The sequence below is a fragment of the Nilaparvata lugens genome, chromosome X (assembly GCF_014356525.2).
Source record: "Nilaparvata lugens isolate BPH chromosome X, ASM1435652v1, whole genome shotgun sequence".
NCBI lineage: Eukaryota > Metazoa > Arthropoda > Insecta > Hemiptera > Delphacidae > Nilaparvata > Nilaparvata lugens.
The window spans coordinates 26,039,804-26,063,536 of record NC_052518.1 but is presented as its reverse complement, the minus strand read 5'-3'; the positions used below and the strand labels follow the sequence as shown (position 1 = coordinate 26,063,536).

At 33.0% G+C, this 23,733-nt stretch overlaps 2 protein-coding genes across 3 annotated transcripts in view; one reads left to right on the top strand and one right to left on the bottom strand.

Annotated features, from left to right (window-relative positions):
• The window catches only part of LOC111043546 (putative fatty acyl-CoA reductase CG5065), a 94,485-nt gene that overhangs the window by 15,238 nt on the left and 55,514 nt on the right, over positions 1 to 23,733 (top strand). Inside the window, exon 1 of one of the 2 annotated variants that reach the window (XM_022328525.2) lies at positions 3,102 to 3,252. The exons of the other annotated variant lie outside the window; for it this stretch is intronic. The gene's annotated coding sequence lies outside the window, so the exon portion shown is untranslated. Of the gene's footprint in view, positions 1 to 3,101; positions 3,253 to 23,733 lie in introns of those variants that run through there. 2 annotated transcript variants of the gene reach the window in all.
• On the bottom strand, positions 19,292 to 21,499 carry LOC120354532. The gene is made up of 4 exons (XM_039441864.1): positions 21,052 to 21,499; positions 20,411 to 20,946; positions 20,099 to 20,242; positions 19,292 to 20,053 (listed from the first exon to the last, which is right to left on the bottom strand). Exons 1-4 carry the CDS (start codon positions 21,473 to 21,475, stop codon positions 19,292 to 19,294), a joined length of 1,866 nt encoding a protein of 621 aa, XP_039297798.1. The 5' UTR covers positions 21,476 to 21,499.

The window sequence follows — 23,733 nt, the reverse complement described above, 5'->3', positions numbered from 1 at the left end:
TTTATTACTGTTTTCACACTAACTTATCCTCTTCATCGTGTATAGCTTGTGTCTCATTTTAAAATTCCGCATTCAAAAGTCCACTCTCTATCGCAAAAATATAACTCAACGGACTTGCGAAATTGTTTCTCGACCCAACTTGATAAATATTTTCCTATCAGAGTGGCGTAGCTTTTCTGTTCACCGTTTCAATCGATAAGCTGGGCGCTGGGGCGTTAACTGTTCATTGCTCTCTTATCTCAGTCAGACTTTCGTGTCTCGAAATATTACTCTTTAGTAGTTCTATACCGCAGTCATTTAGCTCTAATTGTAATCGTAGCAATATACTTGCACTGCTTCAACCATTATTCAGCTTTCAACTATTCAATTAACATAGCAAATAGGCTACAAAATGATGGAGGATTGGTGGCTTTTCTCAGAACTTTTTCATTTATTGCATTGAAATATGAATCTGAGATTCATTCATAAACTAGAATTCCTTATAATAATAGTAATGTGATAATGATAATTTATTATAATAATAATTGTAATGATACTGTTACACGATTATGATGAATGGTTTTTCCTTTCCTTTTCCCTTCGTCCTGGTACCCCCTCCCCCAGAGGAAGGGAGTTTATTACAGGAAATTGAAAAAAAAATACACTGATGAAAAGAATCATAGAAACAAAAAAATTACTAAACAAAGCAAGAATGACAAATGTTCAGAATTATTCCTTTTCAGTGGAAAATTTCAAGATTATAAACCAAACGAAATATTTTTACCAATATTATCTCTAATAATAATGATAATAATAATTGATAATAAGAGTGCGCTTTAGAATCAGATAGTAAAGAATTCTATTTACATTCTTTCTGCTTATAATAAGTTTTTGGTTATACACTTCTAATTTACTAAAATTAGTGGCCACTTATAGTCCAATGAAAGATATGAGATAACAAAAGTAGAACTGAAATACAAGTATAAGTAGCAAGTAGCAGTTGAATCCTGTATTTGTTAGTAGTAAAAGTGCAGTAGAGAATTATTATCAGTTTCCGGTATGTACTGGGTTGTGTGTAATTCTTGAAATATAGTACTTTTGATAACATGTGTGTGAATAATAAATGAAATAATGAGATTTATTCTGCTTTGAAGCAAATACAAATCTGCATGAAACTGAATGAAATAATCATAACAATAATACTAACTGTGAAACCATGAATCATTGCATCATTAGATGCAAAATGCATGAATTAAACTTTAGATATGGACGAAAAACATTTACAGCTCATTGTGATCAATATCTGAATAATAAATGAAACGGCTTGGAATCATAATGCTGTACTTCCAGCACTAAGATATTGAGCGAGAGTGCGAGACTAATCTTGAATCAACTGAGTAGACTGAACATATAGGGATCCATAACAGGATTATATTTCATCTCTTTCAGCGCTTCACTCAGAGTATTGTAGGTTAGATATTTGCTTTTTGCTCCTGATCTTGATCCTCAACCTCAAACCAATCTTCCTTCTCTTGACACGTTGAATTATTCCTTGAGCTCCCTAGATGGTGCAGATGTTTTCATTATAGTTTATTTCGGATAAGTTTTATATGATGAGGTGGAAAGAGAGTGTTACATTAACGGATGATGAAATAATTATCGTGAAAAAGTACTTGTCCATAAAGTGGTGAGAAGTTATTATTTGTGAGGCGAACTAGAGCTCTCTATGCTCTCACTAGATAAATGTAATAATAATTGTGAAGCCCCTGATCCAATCGACATATTATTAAAACGCGCTTTCATAGAGTAGATTGTTCTAGACAACGATTTTACAGAATAGTATGAGATGTTTTGACATTGTTTTAGAGAGTATTCAGATTTCAGCGAGAGATTTTAAGTTTCTGTAAGTGAGAGATTTTATGCCCTGAGTAGAGATCTAATTTCTTTGAGAGAGATAAAATTGGTTTTTGAGAAATATTAATATCTTTTTGATTACTCTAACGCTGGGTTGCACCAAGTGAAATCAAGTATCCCGGATCAGATAATTCAAGAAAGTTGATCCCGGTTAGTGCAACCATCATAAGAGAGTTCATATTACCATATTTCATCTGCAAGAGTTCTGATATTTTACATTGAGCTGAGAGAATAAGTTCGCTTTATGTTTTGCTTTATGCATATGAGAATTATAATTTCTAGAACTAAATGAGAGAGTTGTAACAAAGTTAGAACTTATAAAGATAGAGCAATCTTATTTTCTCAGCACAATGTAAAATATCTTATGGCAATCAGGACTCTTTTGAGAGAGAATTTATTACCCTAAGCGAATTTAAATCGCTCTATGCTAGTTTAGATGGATGAGTCGAAAGTTAAGGTTATTTGTTCCAAGAGAGTTGATATTTTCTAAAGGTTAGCTAGTACAAGATTAGTAGCGTCCCTTTTCAGAATGCAAATCTGGCGTTAGAATCAAAACATTCTTCATAAATGTCCATTTCACGCGAACCAGGTTTTGGTTTAGAGGCATAAAAATAGACATCAATAAATAATATTATGATTGTGACTAGATTTGAATTCTAAAAAATATGGTAATATTGAGCGTCTCAACAAGGAACAACCCTTCAATCTTGTTAATTTTTCTTCACTATAAAGGTTTCATTTTATAAACAAGCTGGCAAGCTTTTGTTTAAAAATTGTTCACGGCTATAAATAATTTCAAATACAGATAGATACCGTATTTTTGGAATGGAATCCTGCACTTTTATCAGTTATTTCTGTTTCTAGAGAATTTTTGAACACAGTGCTTCGAACTATGGTTAACGTTAGTGAGATCCTGTTTGAATCATGCCCTATACTCGACATGAAGATGATTTATGAGAATATTTTCCACTGTACTTATCATCAGCTTTCACTGAGAGTTTTTCGTGCTATTCGTATGACTGGTTTTTTCTCGGTACAGCGTCTATAAAGGTATTATACAGTATTAGGGAATTAGTGTGAAGTGAAAATACACTGGGGCAGGTGAACACTGGTATTAGTTTTTTAGGGGGAAGGTGTGTTGTAGAAGAGAGGGGTGTAGGTCACTAGAGAACCGGGCCATTTAGTACCGTTAGTTTTTGCTGGAGTGGCAACACTGAGCAGTGAGCGAACAGCAGAGCACAGCATTCGAGTTTAGTAGACAGGCTAGACAGTCGCACTCTTATCTTCGTTAGTCATGTGCATGCAACATTGACGTGTTCACTCCGAAAACCAGCCCACTTCATACTGCACCCTCCTTTGGTAAGTCTCTCTTAACAATTAACCAACTTTACTTCACCGATATTATCATCCTTGTTAAGTCTAGGTATTCATCGACTTTGTCTTTCATAACTTTCTGAACACTAAGCTGTCAGCCTTTTCGAACAACTGTAAGCCGGTTGATTTTGTTGGTTAGGACTTGAGAGCTATAACACTTGAATTGACTCTTGAGCTAACCTACCTGCTTGTGATTATTCTCCTTCCAAATTAGTCACCTTTCATCTGCACTCACCAAAAACAACAATGATTAATTGAATCTCTAATGGCATTCAAGTAATATTCTCTATTCCAATACCTGTACCTTATTGGAATTATTTGAGTTTCTTAGATTCTAATATTCCCTTCATTCCAGTGCCCGATATTGATGGAAACCTTTTGTTTATTACTGTTAATCATTGATTTCTGGTATCTAGCCTCATTGAGTGGGGACATTCCATAATAATTATCTCCGCATCAAATCATTTTAAAAAAATAGATTCTTCAAAGTAGCCTATTTGTACTGGAATAATTAGCGTATTTTATAAAAATTTGGGATTAATATTTTGGAATACGGCTCTGAAACTGAGGAGCTATTTCATGATATTCCAATGTTACTAATCGAAAAATCACTCACTAATACTTTTAGGTCCAATCATGTCATAAAAATATGCAATTTTTTATTTCAAAATTGACTTTATAAATATAGAAAACATTGAACAGTACCTATATAGCTTAGCCTGATGCTGTATTTGGAGAAAAAGCTTTATTGGATTGGAAATATGGACTTGCCCAACTTTTCTCACTGTTGACTGTTCAGAAGAGAAATCTCTCAAACAAATGTCAAAGATTAGAAATCCTCACAACTCATAAAAACAATAGAACTGAAATGCATAGCAAGGCTTTCTATGAAACACTGGATCATAATCTTAGCCTACTTTCTAGTATTTTTCGTTCTCAGAAATCTTAGTAGAGTTCACTTTCTTTTATAAAATAGAAGTACGTAACTACTTATTATCTAGTTTTTAATCGCTTTCAGTTCGTAGTAGCTCGAATAAGACATTATTGAAGAGCTGAAATATCTAAAGTTAATATTATTCAGAGTAGGGTCTTATCATTCTTTTCTTGGATTGAGATTCAAGATCTCATTTTTATATTATATTTAAATCTTTTTGACCACATACCGTGATGTAATAACAATGTTATACTTTCAAATTTGCTCACGTTATTCAAACTAGCTCAAAATGCACTACCAGTATAAAATTTGATACCTTAGCCTTCTCGAATTTGTTGCTGAGGCAAGAAAATCGGGATATTTATTCCACTTCCACGTGCTTTTACTCTATACCACGTCAATTTTTTTCCTATGCTCAACTATCATGATTATAGTTTCGATTATTATATATGATACAGAATATTTTTTCATAAAATCATACAATTTACTGATATGATAGTACAGTCTGAATAGTGATCACTTTTTAAATGATTTTGAACTGTTCAAATGATTGTGAACTATTATACATTGTTAGAAAGACAAATAAAGTCAATTCTGTATTTCTATTGATTTTTTTCAGAAATTTATATCTTGTGGGAAAAACAAATTGTCCGAGGAAAATCTTTTGAAAAATTATTTTCAATAGAACTACAATAAATGAATACACAATTAAGTCGCGTATTAGTAATAATACTACAAATGATAATCAACATTCATTTGTTGTTCATTGATCTCTGAAAATTTTATTGGAACATTAAATCACTCAAGATTATGAAAATTTTCCTGTTTAAACAGTATACTTTACAATGTGAATATATGTCAATTTATAGTCGTGGCATGAGTAATGCTTTTCACATTATCGAGTATCGACCAATCTAAATGATATGAAACCTGCTTCAAAACGTTTATTATTATTATTATTATTATTATTATTATTATTATTATTATTATTATTATTATTATCTTGCCAATTATTCAATAGTTATCACTCTTTTACTGTGAACTTTAATGACTTTTCATAACTCTGTTTGATCCCACAAGCCATCGATTTATCTGTCAATTCTAAAATATGAGAAAATTAATTCCTTCTTATAATAACAACGATCCCAATTATCTTCACAATCGAACTGGATGATTTCAATGATGAATCAGTAATCTTTGATGTTATCTTGTGGATTGATTTTCCCACAACTTATGTTGTGAGGGTTTTATTCATCACATTATTACATTACATTCCTCTAACTCAAACTTCACTCTTGATTAATCAATTCTGATACATTAAAAGAAATTGGAAAACTTCTATATGTTATGCTCAACTATCATTTAGAATACTTTTATTCTTACTTCTGTTTCTGTTCATTTGTAGTTTTTGAGAATATGTTGTGGAACTACATGACAAAATAACTTCAATTCTTGCAATCATGACAGAGTGAAGGACAGGAGCTTGCATTATCTATGAATTTACATCATATTAGTTTACAGTTATAGGATAAACCATAATATGACCCTGCATTAATTAATTATGAACCTATGATTAAAACTGTTCACGTTTTAGAGTGCTTCGTATTGAATTAATCTTGAATAGTATTCCATTGAATTATTGCTGATCAAATAATATTTGAAGATTTAACATTTCTAGCTTTGAAACGATTCGTGTTACTTGAAAATTATTTATCGAAATATAAGATGAATTAAAAAAAGATTTATTTAGTATATCGAAGATCACATCATATAAAACATTGTTCATTGAAGATAAATATTACATTTAGATGAATTTCAGTTCGATCCATGTAAAAAACATGCTTAGAGCATTATGGTATTTCAAGTAAAAATATTTGAACTGGAATAGCAAAGAGAACAAATATCTATCCATATAAGTGATTTTATGTCCTCTAGAAGTACATTATTTGATCGTGATTTGCGAAGAAAAAGGAAAGAGTTAAAGAGCTAGATAGATAAATAGAAAAATTCCTTTCTTCCTGAACTTTGAATTACAAGTTTTGTGGGAGAATTTGAGGCAGTAAGTTAAGATCCCCTCTTCCAATGACTCACAATATTGATATTACCCTATTGATAATTATGTAGAAAATAATGTAGAGGGTGAATTCTCCAGAAAAATCAATATAATTATAATAGGGACACTGCAAAACCATCTAGAAAATGTTTTCCAGTCAATCTGCACAATATCAAGGTATTTTAGGAGCATGAATTGGCTCAATTGTATATTTTTATAACAATTTCTTTCGTTCATATAAATTTCGTGCACATCGCTTACCTGCATTATTGCAACAGATTATAAAACAGTATTCCAAGAATTTGTTTTGATTGATTGCTTTATCGTTAGCAAGGTTTATAAACATTTTGCCAAATTTTAGTGTTTGAAAATTCGGGGCACGGATGAGTTTAATCCGGCCTTGGCATTCCTCTTGCAATGCACCGAGAATTCAGTGGACTAAAGTGAGATTCATTTCGATTTGTCAGAATTTTTCATATATAACATCAATACTTCCCATCTGACCAATGGTGATAGTGTATCTCACAATAAACATCTTGTTGGCCTTGTTTCGTGAATAAAATGCAATTTCCTCAAAGCTCACTTCCAAACTTGTGCTATTAATTGCATTAAATAGATGTTTTCGCCACACTGCACAGAAAGCAGCTGTTTTCCAGTCCCTACGTAGATCTGAAAGACATTGTTTGCAGACGACTCTCGTCTGACGTCAGAACAGGTTTCTTTCCGGCTAAGGCCGGAAAGAGTACCCTTTCCGGCCGCTGACATGGAACTAAGAAAGGTGATAAAACATCTGATCAAAAAACTTTTCATTATTTGTGTTCATTATTCAATAATTAAAACATTTATAATAATATCATCTTATTGTTATTTGAAAGAATAAAAAAGTATAAACTCAACCTCCCACATAATTGAACATAATCTTTTAGGTTATTTAGAAAAATCAGAATAAAAAATAAAAATACTTGGACAATTTCCTGATATTCAGATTACCTCAGATTTGCTAGAGCTATGACCTTCCACTTCTGCTTTCGGAAGTGCTTAGTAAACAATATTATTCTCATATATATATATACTTTTAGGAATAGCGGAACATCTAAATTCAAAAGAATGGTTTGTATGAATATTTTTGGACTGAAAATTCTGTGGAAATCTAGAAGACATAACTAGTTTTTCTCTCCCGATCTGTGCTCCATTGTAAAAAGAATAAATAAAGAGAAATATATATATATATATATATATTATATATATATATATATATATATATATATATAGTTTATTTTTCTGTGTGGCGAAAAATAGCGTTCGCACCACGGGCAAAAATGTTTTCGACCCTAGGTGCGAAATATACTATTACTAACTGAAGACCCAAACAGTATTTGGATTGAGCCTACTTTATAGAAGTGTCATCTCTTCTAATTTGTCTAAAACACATTGTCGCACAATTTTCGTAATATTTTATGGAAATTAGGTATGTTTTCCCCTTGAAGATCTTCTCTTTATATTTCTCTCCATTTCAACTTCAACAGTCATATTCTGCAATCATGCGCAAAATTGATCCTTTTCACATTTGTTTGTTTGCATTTTCATAGTTTAGTTCTCATTTTCAGTTCTCCGGTGATTTACCAAAAGTTTTACGCATTTTCAACTCTACAGTAAACCTATTCCAAGTGTCAATACATTCGTATTCCAAATACTAAAAAATTAGGCGTTTCATCTCATCAAATCAAAATCTCATAAGATTTTATCCCAACTGTTGAACAATACACTTTTTCCACACACTCAAACCATCACTATTAAACCATCGACAATAGTACGATAATTTCACTACCAAACAAACAACGCAAATGTTAGTTACACTAACAAAGTATCGCCAGATATTTAACTGAGATTATGTGACTCAATCAAAAAGATATCCATCGAAATGTGCTCGGGAGCTAGGTCAGAAATGTGTTTCTAATCATAAGATAGAGCCAAGGCCAGTGTCAAGGCCCAGTGAGTGCATGCTAGCATCCAAGTCTCAAGGAGAATTCAGACCATGACCTACTTACTAAGCTCCAGCTGATGGCTTCGGTCACTGAACCCTTCTTGACAGGATCGAATCTTTCTGTTTACTCATACTGCCAAAACATTTCACAGAACCTGCTGTTTCTGTAAATCGTATCTTATCGTACCTATAGAGATTCTGTATTCTCGTTAATAAAAGACTTGTGCAGGACGTATGTACATTGCCTGTAATCTGATAACCGTTATAAGCTTTGGAAAATGGGCCGATCTGACTCGAGAGGTTTCCAATACCGTAATAATACCATATAAAGAGTATTATGAATTCAATCACTCATTTCATTATTGTTTTCTTAACAAAGATTTGTATGTATCATTGATTCAATTTCTATGTTTCATAATATTTCTATTGTTAATAGGGATGTAATGTTATAAAACGTAAAAGTGTAATCAACTATTCTTTTAACTTGAATGTAATCAACATGAATCGAAAGCAAAGACTATTTATTGTTTTATAATCTAGTGCAGAATTAGTTCAATAGGCCTAGTTAAATCTAGTTAAATGCTCGTAGATATTTTAAAGTGAAGCCTCAATATAATATATATATATATTATATATATATATATATATATATATATATATATATATAATGTTAACTTTATCGAATAAATAAATCTTATTCTTGAGTAATACCCATCTTTATTAACAGAAACAAGAGCAATGCACATAGAATTGTATCTATTATAGGTACCTAAATAGTTAGTATGGTTATGTTATGCTATACTTGGATTATCAGCAATATTATTGTTGTAGACGTGAACTATGTACATAAGATATTGTCCGATTTGATGAAAAATGTCTATACATCTGTATTAGATTATTCCAGTAGAACCTTATTTTCATGGTTCTTCTGTATGTTTCCAGTCAAAAGTTGTTCATGTTCAGGAAATTGTTAATTCCTTTGAACGCATAATAAATAATTTATAATTTTCTCCAAGCTTATTCGTTTGAACGTTGATTTTCTTTAAAATTGTCTTATTTTTGGGTAAATTAGAGAGATAACCATGTATCTATAGCCTATCTGAAATATAATGGTGCATTCTGGAATAGAATGGCTTAAATAGCATTGGAGTTGTAGCTTGTCTAGCTTTCTGAATAATTAAAAAAGGTCTTTGCCAGTAATAATTGGAATATTTGAAAGCATACAAGATAAGATTGTTACTTAAAAGCATTTAGCTGCCTCTGCACTCCAAGTATGTTTTAATTTATTACCAAATTACCTTTATAGTATCTCACTTTTTACATGCAGTTTTTGTTGTCATACCGGGGTTCTCAATAAAATGGCTCATGAATTTTATAAAGATATAAAAATGGCTTTTTTAAACCAGTCACTGGTCTTACTTCACAAGTATGTTAAAAATTAATTTTTTCAGTATATTACTAAAAAACTCTCCTAGTAATAAATACTGCATAAGCTTATTCAAAATGTTAGGTTACGTTTTCAGCCGCTGATTCAGTAGGTCTAATAATTTGGAAGCTCTAAACTTAAAAACCAACAAAATTTGATGGAATCTAGAAAAAGTCAATTAATAGTGTTGAACTATGGAAAACTTGAGTTATATGGATCAAGAAGATTATTTGTAACTTCGTATCTAATTTATTTATTTACATCAATCAAGTAATCTAGTAAATAAATTCCTATCATAATATGAATAATCCCAATGAAAGTATTGTATTTTTTAATTGTGCTGATTTTTTTCCCAATTCCTGTACAGTATTACTTCTTTTTATTACAATTTTCATTTGTAGTTTCTTGTTTGAGTTGTGCTGATCATTTTAACTTCGATACACTGATACTCTAACTTATTTATCATTAGAATTTTCCATTCCGACTTTATCTTTTCACGACTTATTAACGGTAACAATGTAGTCTCCACGAAAAAATAATTTGGGTCACATAAGATGGCTGCTTCCAATGTCAAGCTAATGAAGAGACCATTCACCGTTGCCAGTCAACTAGCAGCTAACAGCCAACTAGCTGGATTTGCCGGAAATGCGTCTAGCTAAATCCATACTAGTTCTAGCTAGTCACTACTGACATTCCAGCTTGTTTTGCAATTATTATTGATCCTACAAAGAGAATAATAATCATGCCTGATACGACGTGCAGCAGCTAATCTAATAAGACAAATTGGATTTAATGCTACTCGTTACTGAACTGTATTCTCAGACCTTCGCTGTTTTGTGTTTACAATATAATAATGCAGTCATATATTATATAATAACACGAAATGGATATGATGAAAATACACTATATCTAGAGTTTTTCTGTCTGGAGTTGACATATATAATGCAATTATAAAACATAAATTGGATTTGCTGCTTCTAGGTACTTCTACTTTGGTGCTTCTACTATGTACTGTGTTTAGAGCTTTGCTGTCTGGAGTTGACAGTTGAGATCAAAGTTTTTCGATTCAATTGTTCAAAGTTGAGCGCACAAGGTTATAGGTTATAGTTTTCAGCCCTGCAGCACGATTGTGGGCGGAATATTCGGCAGCTATAATTAAGGCGGGGGTGGTTCAGAGTTCAGACACTTTGTGCATTAATTTACCGTTGCGTAGATGAGTAGGTCTAGACTAGACAGCCGAGAGAATGTTCACGTCAGCACAATACCACCTTGACCTTGCATCAAGGTGGCTTTGCTTCTTTGCAAATTGAACCACCCCTGTATCTGCTTTCACAATATTCTGTTCAGAGCAGTTCTATCACAGATCAAATATGTTTATCCTCTCACTTTTCTTTGTAGGGCTACTGAAATAATTGAAACACAATAAAATATATCATGTGCCCTCTTATTTTATCACAACTAGTTTTAACTCTTCAAGAGCCATCTCCAAGTGTAAATAAAATTAATTAAATGTTGTTCATTTATTTTATTTATTTACACTTCAAAATGGCTCTTGAAGAGTTAAAACTAGTTGTTGTGATAAAAATGATATCTTTTATTGGTTTTCAATGTTTATCCTCGGTACAAGAGAAACTTTTTATATAAATGTTACATAGGTTTCGATGCAGTAATGAAAGTAATGTTGATGAGTTAATGTGTGGGCAGTCTGAAAAATTTGAAAGTTTGCGTCATATTCTCTAGTTCATACTAAATCATTTTCCAAAAAAATCTGGTGTGGTACACTCACACAACTTTCCTTGCTCATTGAACTGCAAGCCTCATTCTCAAACGAGAATAATTTAGGGGAATAACATAGTGTCGATTTGCGGCAACATATTTGCAACTACGATCAGACTACTGTATATGTGTATATTATAATAATTGTTTTCAGAGTACTTTCTCCTTTGTGTAAATTGTGAAATTCGATTTTTTTAAAAGTCGTCAAAACAGCTGTTCTACAGATGAAATATCTTGACTATGACTGTGTTCTTTTTATAAACTGCTCTACCTACCTCATGCACGAGAAGGAGGTTACAAAGTCAATTTCTCAAGGATGGGGTGGACCCCCCGTTAGTTTTCCAGGAAAAAGACTCATGCCAGTTGATAGAGCTGATAAATAACTATACAGGATATGAGTTGAAAAAAAATCGTTAGAGCCGTTTTTGAGAAAATCCTGAAAAACATGGTTTTTTAGTAACTGTCATTTCTCTCAAGAATATTACGGTGCTCCTGAAATTTTCCCAGAAATTAGACTCATGCCATTTGATAGGGCTTATGAATAGCTATTCATGGTATGAATTTAAAGAAAATCGTTAGAGCCGTTTTCAAGAAAACCGTGAAAAACATGGTTTTTTAGTCATTAGCCGCCATTTTTCTCAAGAATATTACGGAGCTCCTGAAATTTTCCCCGAAATGAGACTCATGCCAGTTGATAGGGCTTATGAATAGCTATCCATGGTATAAATTTGAAGAAAATCGTTAGAGCCGTTTTTGATAAAAACGTGAAAGACATGGTTATATAGTAATTTTCCGCCATCTTGAATTGAATTTTATTGAATTTCTTATTGTCGGATCCTCATGGTATAAGGACCTTAAGTTTAAAATTTCAAGTCAATCGGTTAATTAGGAATGGAGTTATCGTGTTCACAGACATACACACATACACACACACACAGACCAACACCCAAAAATCATGTTTTTGGACTCAGGGGACCTTGAAACGTATAGAAAACTTGAAATTAGGGTACCTTAATTTTTTTGGAAAGCAATACCTTCCTTACCTATGGTAGTAGGGCAAGTTAAGTAAAATATTAAGGTACCCTAATTTCAAGTTTTCTATACGTGTCAAGGCCCCCTGAGTCCAAAAACATGATTTTTGGGTGTTGGTCTGTGTATCTGTATGTGTGTGTGTGTATATGTGTATGTCTGTGAACACGATAACTCCATTCCTAATTAACCAATTGACTTGAAATTTTAAAATTAAGGTCCTTATACCATGAGGATCCGATATTAAGATATTCAATTCAAGATGGCGGAAAAAATGGTGGATAATTACTAAAAACCCGTGTTTTTCTCGAAAACGGCTCTAACTATTTTCTTCAAATTTATACCATGGATAGCTATTTATAAGCCCTATAAACTGGCATGAGTCTTATTTCTGGGAAAATTTCAGGAGCTCCGTAATATTCTTGAGAAAAATGGCGGATTGTGACTAAAAAACCATGTTTTTCACGGCTTTCTCGAAAACGGCTCTAACGATTTTCTTCAAATTTATACCATGGGTAGCTATTCATAAGCCCTATCAACTGGCATGAGTCTCATTTCGGGGAAAATTTCAGGAGCTCCGTAATATTCTTGAGAAAAATGGCATTTACTGAAAAACCATGTTTTTCACGATTTTCTCAAAAACGGTTCTAACGATTTTTTTCAAATTCATACCCTGTATAGTTATTCATCAGCTCTATCAACTGGCATGAGTCTTTCTCCTGGGAAACTGATGGTGGGTCCACCCCATCATTGAGAAATGGACTTTGTAACCTCCTTCTCGTAAATGAGGTAGGTAGGTAGAGCCGTTTATAAAAAGAACACAGTCATAGTCAAGATATTCCATCTGTAGAACAGCTGTTTTGACGACTTTTAAAAAAACACCGAATTCCACAATTTACACAAAAGAAAAAGTACACTGAAAACAATTATATATACACATATACAGTAGTCTGATCGTAGTTGCAAATATGTTGCCGCCAATCATCATTATGTTATTCTCCTAAATTATTCTCGTTCGAGAATGAGGCTTGCAGTTCAATGAGCAAGGAAAGTTGTGTGAGTGTACCACACAAGATTTTTTAGTTTATGGGGATGTAGCCCACATAAGCTGTATGTGGAGTTATGATGATGATGATGAGAATTGAATGGACCTCCAGTTTTGGATGGGTTCCGAACCACCAGGAAGTGATTTTGAGAGCTCAATTATTGAGAGCTCATCAGCTAGTGGAGCCGGCCTTAAGCAGTCGACTATTTCGCTTAAAACAAAACTCGTTCATCATTCAAATGAAATTAAAATAATTTGATTTTCCATAATTTTCTTTGGTCTGATTCTTCATTAGCTGATTCTGCTAGGACATGATTTGATACTTTTCTATAGTTCTATCCTTGTTAATTGCAATAACAAGGATTATTTCCTTTGGAAGCATTTTTCCACTAATTCTACTATACTATGAGACTTTTCCCACAATTTTATATTCTATCCTTTCAAATGAAATTTAAATCATTTGATTCTCCATAATTTTCTTTGGACTGATTCTTCACCAGTTGATTCTGTTAGGAAATGATTTGATACTTTTCTATAATTCTATACGATGAGACTTTTTCCAAAATGTTATATTTTATTTTAAATGTATATCATTTTATTTTCCATAATTTTCTTTGGACTGATTCTTCACCAGTTGATTCTGCTAGGAAATGATTGATACTTTTCTATAATTCTATACGATGAGACTTTTTCCAAAATGTTATATTTTATTTTAAATGTATATCATTTTATTTTCCATAATTTTCTTTGGACTGATTCTTCACCAGTTGATTCTGCTAGGAAATGATTTGATACTTTTCTATAATTCTATACGATGAGACTTTTTCCAAAATGTTATATTTTATTTTAAATGTATATCATTTTATTTTCCATAATTTTCTTTGGACTGATTCTTCACCAGTTGATTCTGCTAGGAAATGATTTGATACTTTTCTATAATTCTATCCTTGTAAATTGCAATAGCAAGGAAACATTCCTTGTTATACGATTATTCGTTATTCCTTGCTCATACGTTTCATTGGAAACATTTATTCACCAATTCTACTATAATATGATACTTTTTCCACAATGTTATATTTTATCCTTATACCACTTATACTATTTCATTCTACTACAGATAAATTCTTCTATTCTACTTTAATTTGGAATCGTCTTCTTTTGAACGCTTTTCTTTCAACTAACTGATTATTGTGAAGTATGAAATTCTTTCATTTGTTCCTTATTTAATCTTCTATACTTCAATAGATAAATTCTATCTTCGCATTCTTCTCCTTATCTCTTCTATTCGACTCAATGCATTGGCTGCTATTTGAACTTTGAACTTGACTTGTGCTAATGGAAAGCTAAGTTGAGTAACAAAGGAGGCAGTAGGCCTACCGGTAATGCAGAGCACTTGTAATACATGTACAGTAGAAACTACTGTATTTGGTATTAAACCATTCTAGTTTTGGGTAGGGTTTCAACTACAATAATGAGATGGGATGTGATAGAGCTGTATCCATGACCGAGATGGAGGCTCATGTAGGTTGTATCAGATTCGTGGTTAGCTTAATCATAGATGATGTCAGGTCCATTATTGGCATCAGCTGACGGCAGATTGTTGCGTTCACACCATCAAGGTGCGACTTGACGAATAACTTGATTAGGGGATTCTGTTCCCTGCATCACTATCACATGAATGCCAGACCGCTGATAAAATCGATATTCGCTATTCCCGGTAACCTGCTCGTTACCGCCACCGTTCTTCCTTCATTTATTATGTAATTAACTACATTAAACTCGCTAAAAAAGAGAAAGCAAGCTAAAATTTATTATCTATCTTCCTCGTGCGGGTTCGATTTATGTGTTAGTTTGCTTCATTGTATGTACTTAGTATTCCCTTATTTGAAATTTTATCGTGAATACTTCCCCTTATTCCCTTATCCCTTTTCTGAATGAACTAATAAAATGTACATAGAATATTAGTTACAATTCTACTGAGATAGAATATTCTACGTAGAAAATCAGTATCTATGAAATTCACGTAGAAAGTTATCAAGAACGGTCATTGCACTCGCATAGAACAGCATAAAACAAGTTTGTTAATCGATGAACAGATAAGACTTCATACATATGGCCAATCATAATATCTCAAATGAGTATGAGTTTGTATTACTTGGTCAGCTTCATAAATTGATTATTATTATTAACAAGAATCAACACTTAATATTCGATCAGATGTACCGGAATAACTTGAATCACAGCGATGTAATATAGAAGGCGATGGAAACGGAAAAGTGGCAAAGTTGCGTTCCTATAAACATTTCCACTGACTTAATAACGTGAATCTCATTGTAGCTTCTAATTGGTACGGAGCTGCACATATCTTTCCGGGAATGGATGGTCTCGGTTAATGAATGGTCAGCCACATTTTCCACCATAAATTACAGTACGGTATCTTCTCGTTCCTCAACCTCCTGGAGGTCCCTCTTGCCAGATATCAATCAATTAACGTATTTCTCCTGCTTTGACCATAGTGCTATGAGTATGATGCTCTAAATTATCAATCAAACTTCTATTTTAGGAGTAGGATGACTCTTTTGGAAACTACTATTTTGTAGGATAGCTTGTTCTGGTTTTCTAAAAAAAAATATAAAATACACATACTGAATGAATTGTAAAACTAAAAATTCTCAACACCTCCAGCATCATTTGAAAAGCATTGATATTTGGTATGTCATAAACTTTCTGTGTTGTTGTGATTGTGAAAGTGAAGGTGATGTTGTGGTAGATATCCATATTCAATGGAAACCACTTGATATTGTCGAAACCACTAATTTACGAAAACAATTTGAAATAATAGTTTCAGTTGTTAGACCATTATTATCAATGTCTAGTAAACTGGACGCAGCAGAATATTAGTGTGGGTAAATCCCTAAGGTTGGTCGTTAGCTGTTGACCAAGTTTGAGCTCTGTCATTATATTCCAACTTAGTGGTTCTCATTTATCAATACAATTACAAATCATATAGCAATAACTGGGAGAGAGTAACAGGCTTAGACCAAAACTGCTATTTTGTCAATATCAAATCGTTTCCATACAAAATATCATAGAGATTTTTTTCGTTTTCCTCATCCATCAATCGTTTTCTAATAAATTTTACAAAAGATATTTAGCTGATTAACATGTGCAATTATTGACGATATAGACATCACTTACTAAATTAACCTATTAGGTTATATCTCAAGTTTTGGCTTTAGGCTAAATGCCAGGTTGTCAACATATCAATAGTTACTTATCATAATATTTAGCTGGTGTTAGAGCATAGTATATCATAAATAAATAAATTGATATTATAAAATTCGAAATCATATAGCAATCAGACAATTATTGATTAATTGTTATCGATTGAAAGAGGTTAGAGAAAGATAAAAACAACTATGAGTTATTATTGGATAAATCAATTTAAATAAGATGTTAGTCGAGTTTCAAGTTTTCGTGAATGAGTTTTCCATTTGTTAAAATTATTTGATTTGAAGGCATCATGAGTTGTTTAGAATGACCGAATGAACAGCTTTTCAATTCAATCTTGAAGATGATCAATAACATTGATCAGCTGTTTAATCCATTGTGACGCCATAGTTCAAGCAAAAATATATCAGTTATAGCTCCGAACCCTATGGTATGGATTGACGGTGCTCGCACATGCACATGCATTCTTGAGCGAAATATTCGTTTGCCATTGTTGACATCCAAACGTTGCACCATATTGGATGATGTCTACTAGGTTCCACGGTTTGTAAACAAAGAGGACTTTCCTGTTGAGGAGGAATAGGTCAGCTGAAGAAAAGAAAGTCTGAGGTGTGGATGAGCAGGGTCAGAGGAAGCGGGTCACTTTCTCCTTCTCTTTCTCTCACTTTGTGTTTCTCTCCCTCTCTAATTCTCCATACTCCTCCCTCTCTAATTCTCCATACTCCTCCCTCTTACTTCATCTGATGACTCAAAATATTGATTTTCTAAACCTCCCAGCAAGACCGAGAACTAGTGAGATTTTTCGTCTTGCCAACATGAAAAGTATCGAATCTTATAATATTTTCTCAACAATCTACCTGTACCACCCTTTTAATAAATTCCCTCCTTTTATTCTTCTGATGACTAATAATCGTGTAACAAAACTTTGGAGTGAATCCAGAAAACAGAGAATGATTGGTTCCTATTAGATTGTTGGCCTTTGACGACTCATGATTGGTTTTCCAATGCTTCAAGAAGTAACCTGCAGTAATAAAATTTTCCGTCTTGCAAACATATAAACTGTCGACTCTTTTTATGGACTTCTTCCTCTTACCATAATCAAACTGTATCACTCTTTTGATATCCCTGATCCAATTTCCATTCATAGCTCGTGATTGGCTTCCTAAAACTTCAAGAAAGAACTCGAAGTAATCAGATTTTTCATCTTTCAAGAATAAAAAGGTGTCGAATCTTCTTCTATCTCTCTTTACATATTATTCCTAATTTTATTTATCTCCTAATTTATTTATTTATTTTATTCCTATTTTTTTTAATTTTTGTCTTATATATTATTATATAATTTGTTTTAAACAACTTCAAGAAGGAACTAGAACTACTGTAATTTTCATCTTGCAAAAATAATAAATGCAGCATTTTATAATGGTTCTAATCACAATCTACCTGTACCACTTTTTATTCCGTTTCAAGACAAATTTTCAATGGCTCATTAGAGATTGATTGATTGATTTTTATTGAGTGCTAGGTCTAGTAAGACCCATTGCACATTACAACAAAACATAACATCACAAAAATAATAGAATGTAAAAACTAAAGATAAATATTCTAAGAACTTAGAATTAAATAGGTAATGAGATTACAATAAAATATTAATTATAATTAATACTAATTATAATGAAATGAAGAATATTAAACTACAATAAAAAACTAGAAAATAATTACTGCAGCATTAACAACAAGCAATAACAGATTCCATCACTCAATCAATACCAGCAGAATGAAAATTAAAACAGAAAAACAAAGTAAATACATTTTCAGCAAATTAGTAGATAGAAAAGAGAATAAAACTTGCATTGATATTTCCTTGAAAAAAAATTTGAACTGTTATTAAACAGTGGAGAAAAAAAAAAGTATCTATATAATTATAGGCTATACTATCAAACCAAAAATAATCAAAGTAATTCATGTTATAATGAAGTGTGTTAAATAATATAAACTATTTATAAATGGATGTAGAAGACAAATTTTTAATATTCATATGGTATGGATCAATGTAAAACAGATAACCGTTAAAGGACTAGTCACTCATCAATCATAAGCAAATGAGCGTGCAATCTTTTCTTAAACAGGGAGAGAGACGTGGAAAACACAATGTGAGTTGGAAGGGCGTTCCACTCTCTGCTTGCTGTTGTGATGAAAGACGAATTGAATATGGATGTACGGTGATGAGGAATTTGAAGAGTGAACTGATGTGACCTGGTTTGATGAGCAGTATGAACGGATGATAACAAAGTGAATGAGTTACGCAGATAGCATGGTCCTTCATTTTTCACAATTATTTTATATACCAGAATCAGGAGGAAATATTTCCTTCGATTCTTGAGTTTCAGCCATTCCAGTTGCATAAAGTAAGGCGTTATATGCTCATCCCGCCTGGCATCGTAGATGTATCTTATTGCATAATTGAGGGATCTCTGCATCCTACCATTCAATTCATCTGTCAGGTCAACGTATACGGTTGAGCAATAATCAAGAAAGGGTATTATTAATTATCTGACCAATAGGATACGTGTGCTTTGAGGCAGGAAATGTTTCAGACGTTTGAGCTGGTGCATGCCTGCAAACACTCTGTTACATACATGAGTGGTCTGCTCCTTACAGCTAAGACTCTGGTCTAGATACAGTCCAAGAGTTCGCACACTCTTCAGGTAGGGAACAACATTTCCTGCAACAGTGATAGCCGGGAGTCTTTCCTGATCAAATCTGCTCAGAAGAGTTGGGAAGCCAAGAATGATGCTTTTCGTCTTTTGTGCATTGAGGATCAGCTGATGGGCATCAGTCCACTGCAGGAGTGACTCAATATTCTGGTTCATGGACTGAACTGCTTCTGAAATTCTTTCTTTTGAACAGTGAGCGTAGATCATAAGATCATCAGCAAATAGGTGATAAGAACAGTTTGAGAAAACAGAGGAAACATTATTGATGAAAACAGAGAAGAGAAGGGGTCCCAACACAGAGCCCTGAGGAACACCTCTCAAAACTGGTCTCCAATTAGAGGAATCACCACAGCTACCAAATACTGCCTGAAATCTGTTGGACAAATATGAGGAGAACCATGCTACTGCAGAATCGGAGAAGTGGCAATGATACTTCAGCTTATGAATTAGCAAGGCATGAGAAACATTATCAAATGCCTTGCTCAAGTCGAACTGAATAAGTAACGTGAGTAATCTTTTATCCATAGCTGCACGTATGTCATCTGTTATGCGCAAGAGAGCAGTACATGTGCTATGATTTGGGCGGAAGCCAGACTGGAAATTCGAAAAGAAGTCAAAACTTGAAAGATATTGACTTACCTGAGCATGCACAATTCTCTCCAGTGCCTTAGATATGGAACACAGAATATGGATGGGCCTGCAGTCTGCAGGAGCGATTGGATTAGTCGATTTAGGAATGGGTTTCACCATGGAGCATTTCCAGAGATCAGGAAATTTTCCTGTCTGAAGAGAGACATTGAATATGTGAGTGATAGAAGGTAAAATAACTGGTAACAATTTTTTATAAAATAAGCTTGGGATATTGTCAATTCATTTAGAGTTTTTTGAGCAAGAACATATTATCTTTGACACCATAGATGGAGTAACATGTGAGAAATAGAATTTCTCTGCCGGCAAGTTATGATTGAACTGCATGATAAGATGGTCTGAAGCCAGTGGTGCGTTGGATGCATCTGGCTGATTTGAACTGAGAGTGAAGAAATCGTTCAGTTCATTAAGAGGTATATTGATTCTAGTATTAGATCTGGATTTATGCGTTCCTAGTCTTCTGACATTATCCCACAGAGTAGATGTTGAATTATTTTGATTAAACTGCCTGTGATAGAAGCGAAGTTTTGCATTGCGACTCATAGATTTCACACGATTTCTCCAAGTTTTAAAGACCTCAAAGTCTATCTGGCTGCTGGTCCTTTTAAATACTCTTCTGGCTTTATCACGCTCACGTCTGGCAATCAGTATCTCTTCATTCATCCAGGGCACTGGTTTCCGCTTAGGATGCGCAGTACGCACAGGGGCATGCCTATCAAAAATGCTGTGAATCATATTATTGAATACTGCAACCTTATCATTGATGTCATCAATGAAACCTATAGTGTGCCATGGCATGTTGATAGCATCCTCAAGACATCTATCATCATTGAAATGTTTGAAGTCTCTATATAAATAGCTCACTGCAGACAACTCATCACATTTCAAGTTGTAGACTAAATAAATAATATCATGCATGGAGAAGCAAGGCATAGGTATCTGTCCAAAAGAAGAAACATAATCTTTATCACTCACCACCGCTAGATCTAGTAAAGTATGTGAATTGGGTAAGTGGTAAGTCGGGTCAACATTATTTACAATGTGGAAGTTGATAGAATCAAAGAGTGTCACGAGTTGCCTCCTTTCGAAGCTATCTCTCAATAGATTAGAGTTGAAATCACCAAGTAAGACAATATGTTGATAGCTATGCATTATCTGCAACAGAGAGTGCTCAAGGAGTGACAGTCGACCTGCTTTGGGTGGCCGGTATACAATCCCTACGAGAATTTTGTCTTCACAAGCTGTGATCTCTATGAAGATAAACTCCGGAGAGTTGGAGTAGGGTTGAGGAGAAGATAACACATGTTTGGGTGACAAAGAGGAGCGAACATACACGGCAACCCCACCTCTGTCCCTCCGACTCACCATTAGAGGTGTGTGTGAAAAATTGTCTTCCAAACATTCACCTCTATACCCTCTTTCAAGCATCTATTGCCTGGACTAATAGATCTTGAATGCTAGGAAGTATGTTCTGCAACATATTCTGAGATTGTTTAATACGGTTTTCGGTTTTCTTATAGATGGTGGTCCAGTTTTAAATAAACAGACTTCAAATAATCAAACATGGAATCAGAAATTACAAACTGTGCCCACTCTTTAAATTTGAATATGTACCATACCTCGTTTCATATCATCATCATCTTGAATTGTGGGCTGGGAGGGTTTCGTTAGTTTTTCAAACTTCTGATTTTGATGGCATACTCACCTGAAGGTTCTCTGCCGAATAACAAGACAGTGAATAATTGGTTTTCTTAACCTTTTAGGATGAGTTGAGATTGCTTTTTGAAACTTCTGCAACTTTGATGCCTAGTGTGTTCGGAATCTTCAAACTAGGACTTTTTATGCAAACATCTTGAACAAAAAATCTTATTTCATTTCATTCCCAATAAATGGTTTTCTATAATGAAGGAGCTAGTGATATTATTCAGCTCCTGAACATTAAAATATTAGTTTCGCATCCACAGAAATCTCAGACTCTTCTTCTTATAGTACTGAAAAACTGAATTTGTAAAAATTTTAGAAATAAGTCGATTTGAAAGTACCAATAATCACGATAAATGAGTTTATTATTTCTATTCACTGTCAATATAATATAGAATGTTTGTGCTATATAATCCATCTTGTCTTAATGTGGTATTTTTCCGGTTTAAATCTTTTTCTCTTTCTCAATATTATTGACTTCCGTATTAAATTAATACTTAAGGTCGATTTCTTAATCCGTTGCATACTATAAAGTCTGTAGATAATCGATAATATCATTGTGATTGAACTATCAGCATCAACAAACGTTAACTGCTCAAATCTTTCCATAAGAGTTTAATCACATTAGTGATTGATTGTTTAATTGATTCGCGTTAGTAATAATGCCCACTAATTTTATCCTTCCACTAATTAACGTATAATAATATTATTAGTCATAGTTGTGGCTTCAATTGATGGGTTCCCTTGACGGGTACTCCCATCTCGTTAAATATGAATGTTGGTTGAGAATACAGCTAAACACAGTTCAGATGGTCTCCGAAACTCTGGTAGTCTCCAGCTTATTATTAGATTATTAGTCTTCAGCTGCTTTACCTAGGCATTGGTGAGTTTGTTTATTGATCCAATATTTTTTTTTGCTGAACACAATATATTTGGTGTTTTTGAATTTAAAACTTTGTTAGTTATTGTTCGTAACTTTTTAACAGTTTTTCAATATTTACGGAGTTTTCATTTTGGATTTCGGTTAGTTTATGTTGGATACGTAAATATTAACATATTATACGGAACATTGAAACTTTTTCCAATTTTTTGAGTGTAAATTTGTGATTTGATTAGAAGTGTGGGGACATAATATGGAGTCAAGATATATACTATTACCATATCCCTTGAATAGGAATGAGTACTAGCAAACTCATTTCTGAATAATATTTTAAAGACAGACTATCAGTCTATAAATAATAAAGATTAATAATCGACTATATGTATGTAAATCAATAGATCTTATTCATTCAATAGGTTATTCTTGTACATGATATCTTTTCTAAGCTCATTTGATACTTACTATAATATAAGTAGAAATCTATTAGTTTTTCAATAATATTGATGACGTTACTCTTAGTTACTATAATTTATAGTTTACTCTTATAGTTTTACCTAAATATCTCTGCTTGAAGAGGTATTGAAATCTAGTCGGGGTTTCCTTATGCATAGTATTATTCTTGCAATGTACTTACAATATTCTTGCAACAACTCCATCTTTCTTATTGTTCATGATTCCAAGTTTGAACTATATTTTGAAATACTTTGTATTGAATTGAGATAAAGTTATTCTTATTATTCATATAGTTCTGGATTTTATATACTTCCATGAAATTGATCATGGAATGATAATAGTTACTAGTCTCTTCCTATATAAGTCATTGTGAAAATGAATTTTTTACTTGAGTGATACACATTATGGTTTATGGTACTGTGGTCCATATTCAAGGACTATGGTACAAATATTCCATTCGAATTTCGAAATCAAACAATCTGTTCACTATATTTCGTTGCTAAATATCCCTAGCACTAGCTGCTATAGATCAAATCCAAAAACTTAATTTGGCTTCAAATTGATAGAATGAATACACGTGATCATAGTCAAA

Bases quoted from the DNA above. Each gene is read 5' to 3' on its own strand.
- LOC120354532 (XM_039441864.1), bottom strand. From the start codon at position 21,475: ATGGTGAGTCGGAGGGACAGAGGTGGGGTTGCCGTGTATGTTCGCTCC. The intron at 20,947-21,051 runs GACAGATACCTA...ATAGAGACTTCA, and splicing joins AGATTATGTTTCTTCTTTTG to AACATTTCAATGATGATAGA. The intron at 20,243-20,410 runs GCAGAGAAATTC...GTCTCTCTTCAG, and splicing joins AGTTCAATCATAACTTGCCG to ACAGGAAAATTTCCTGATCT.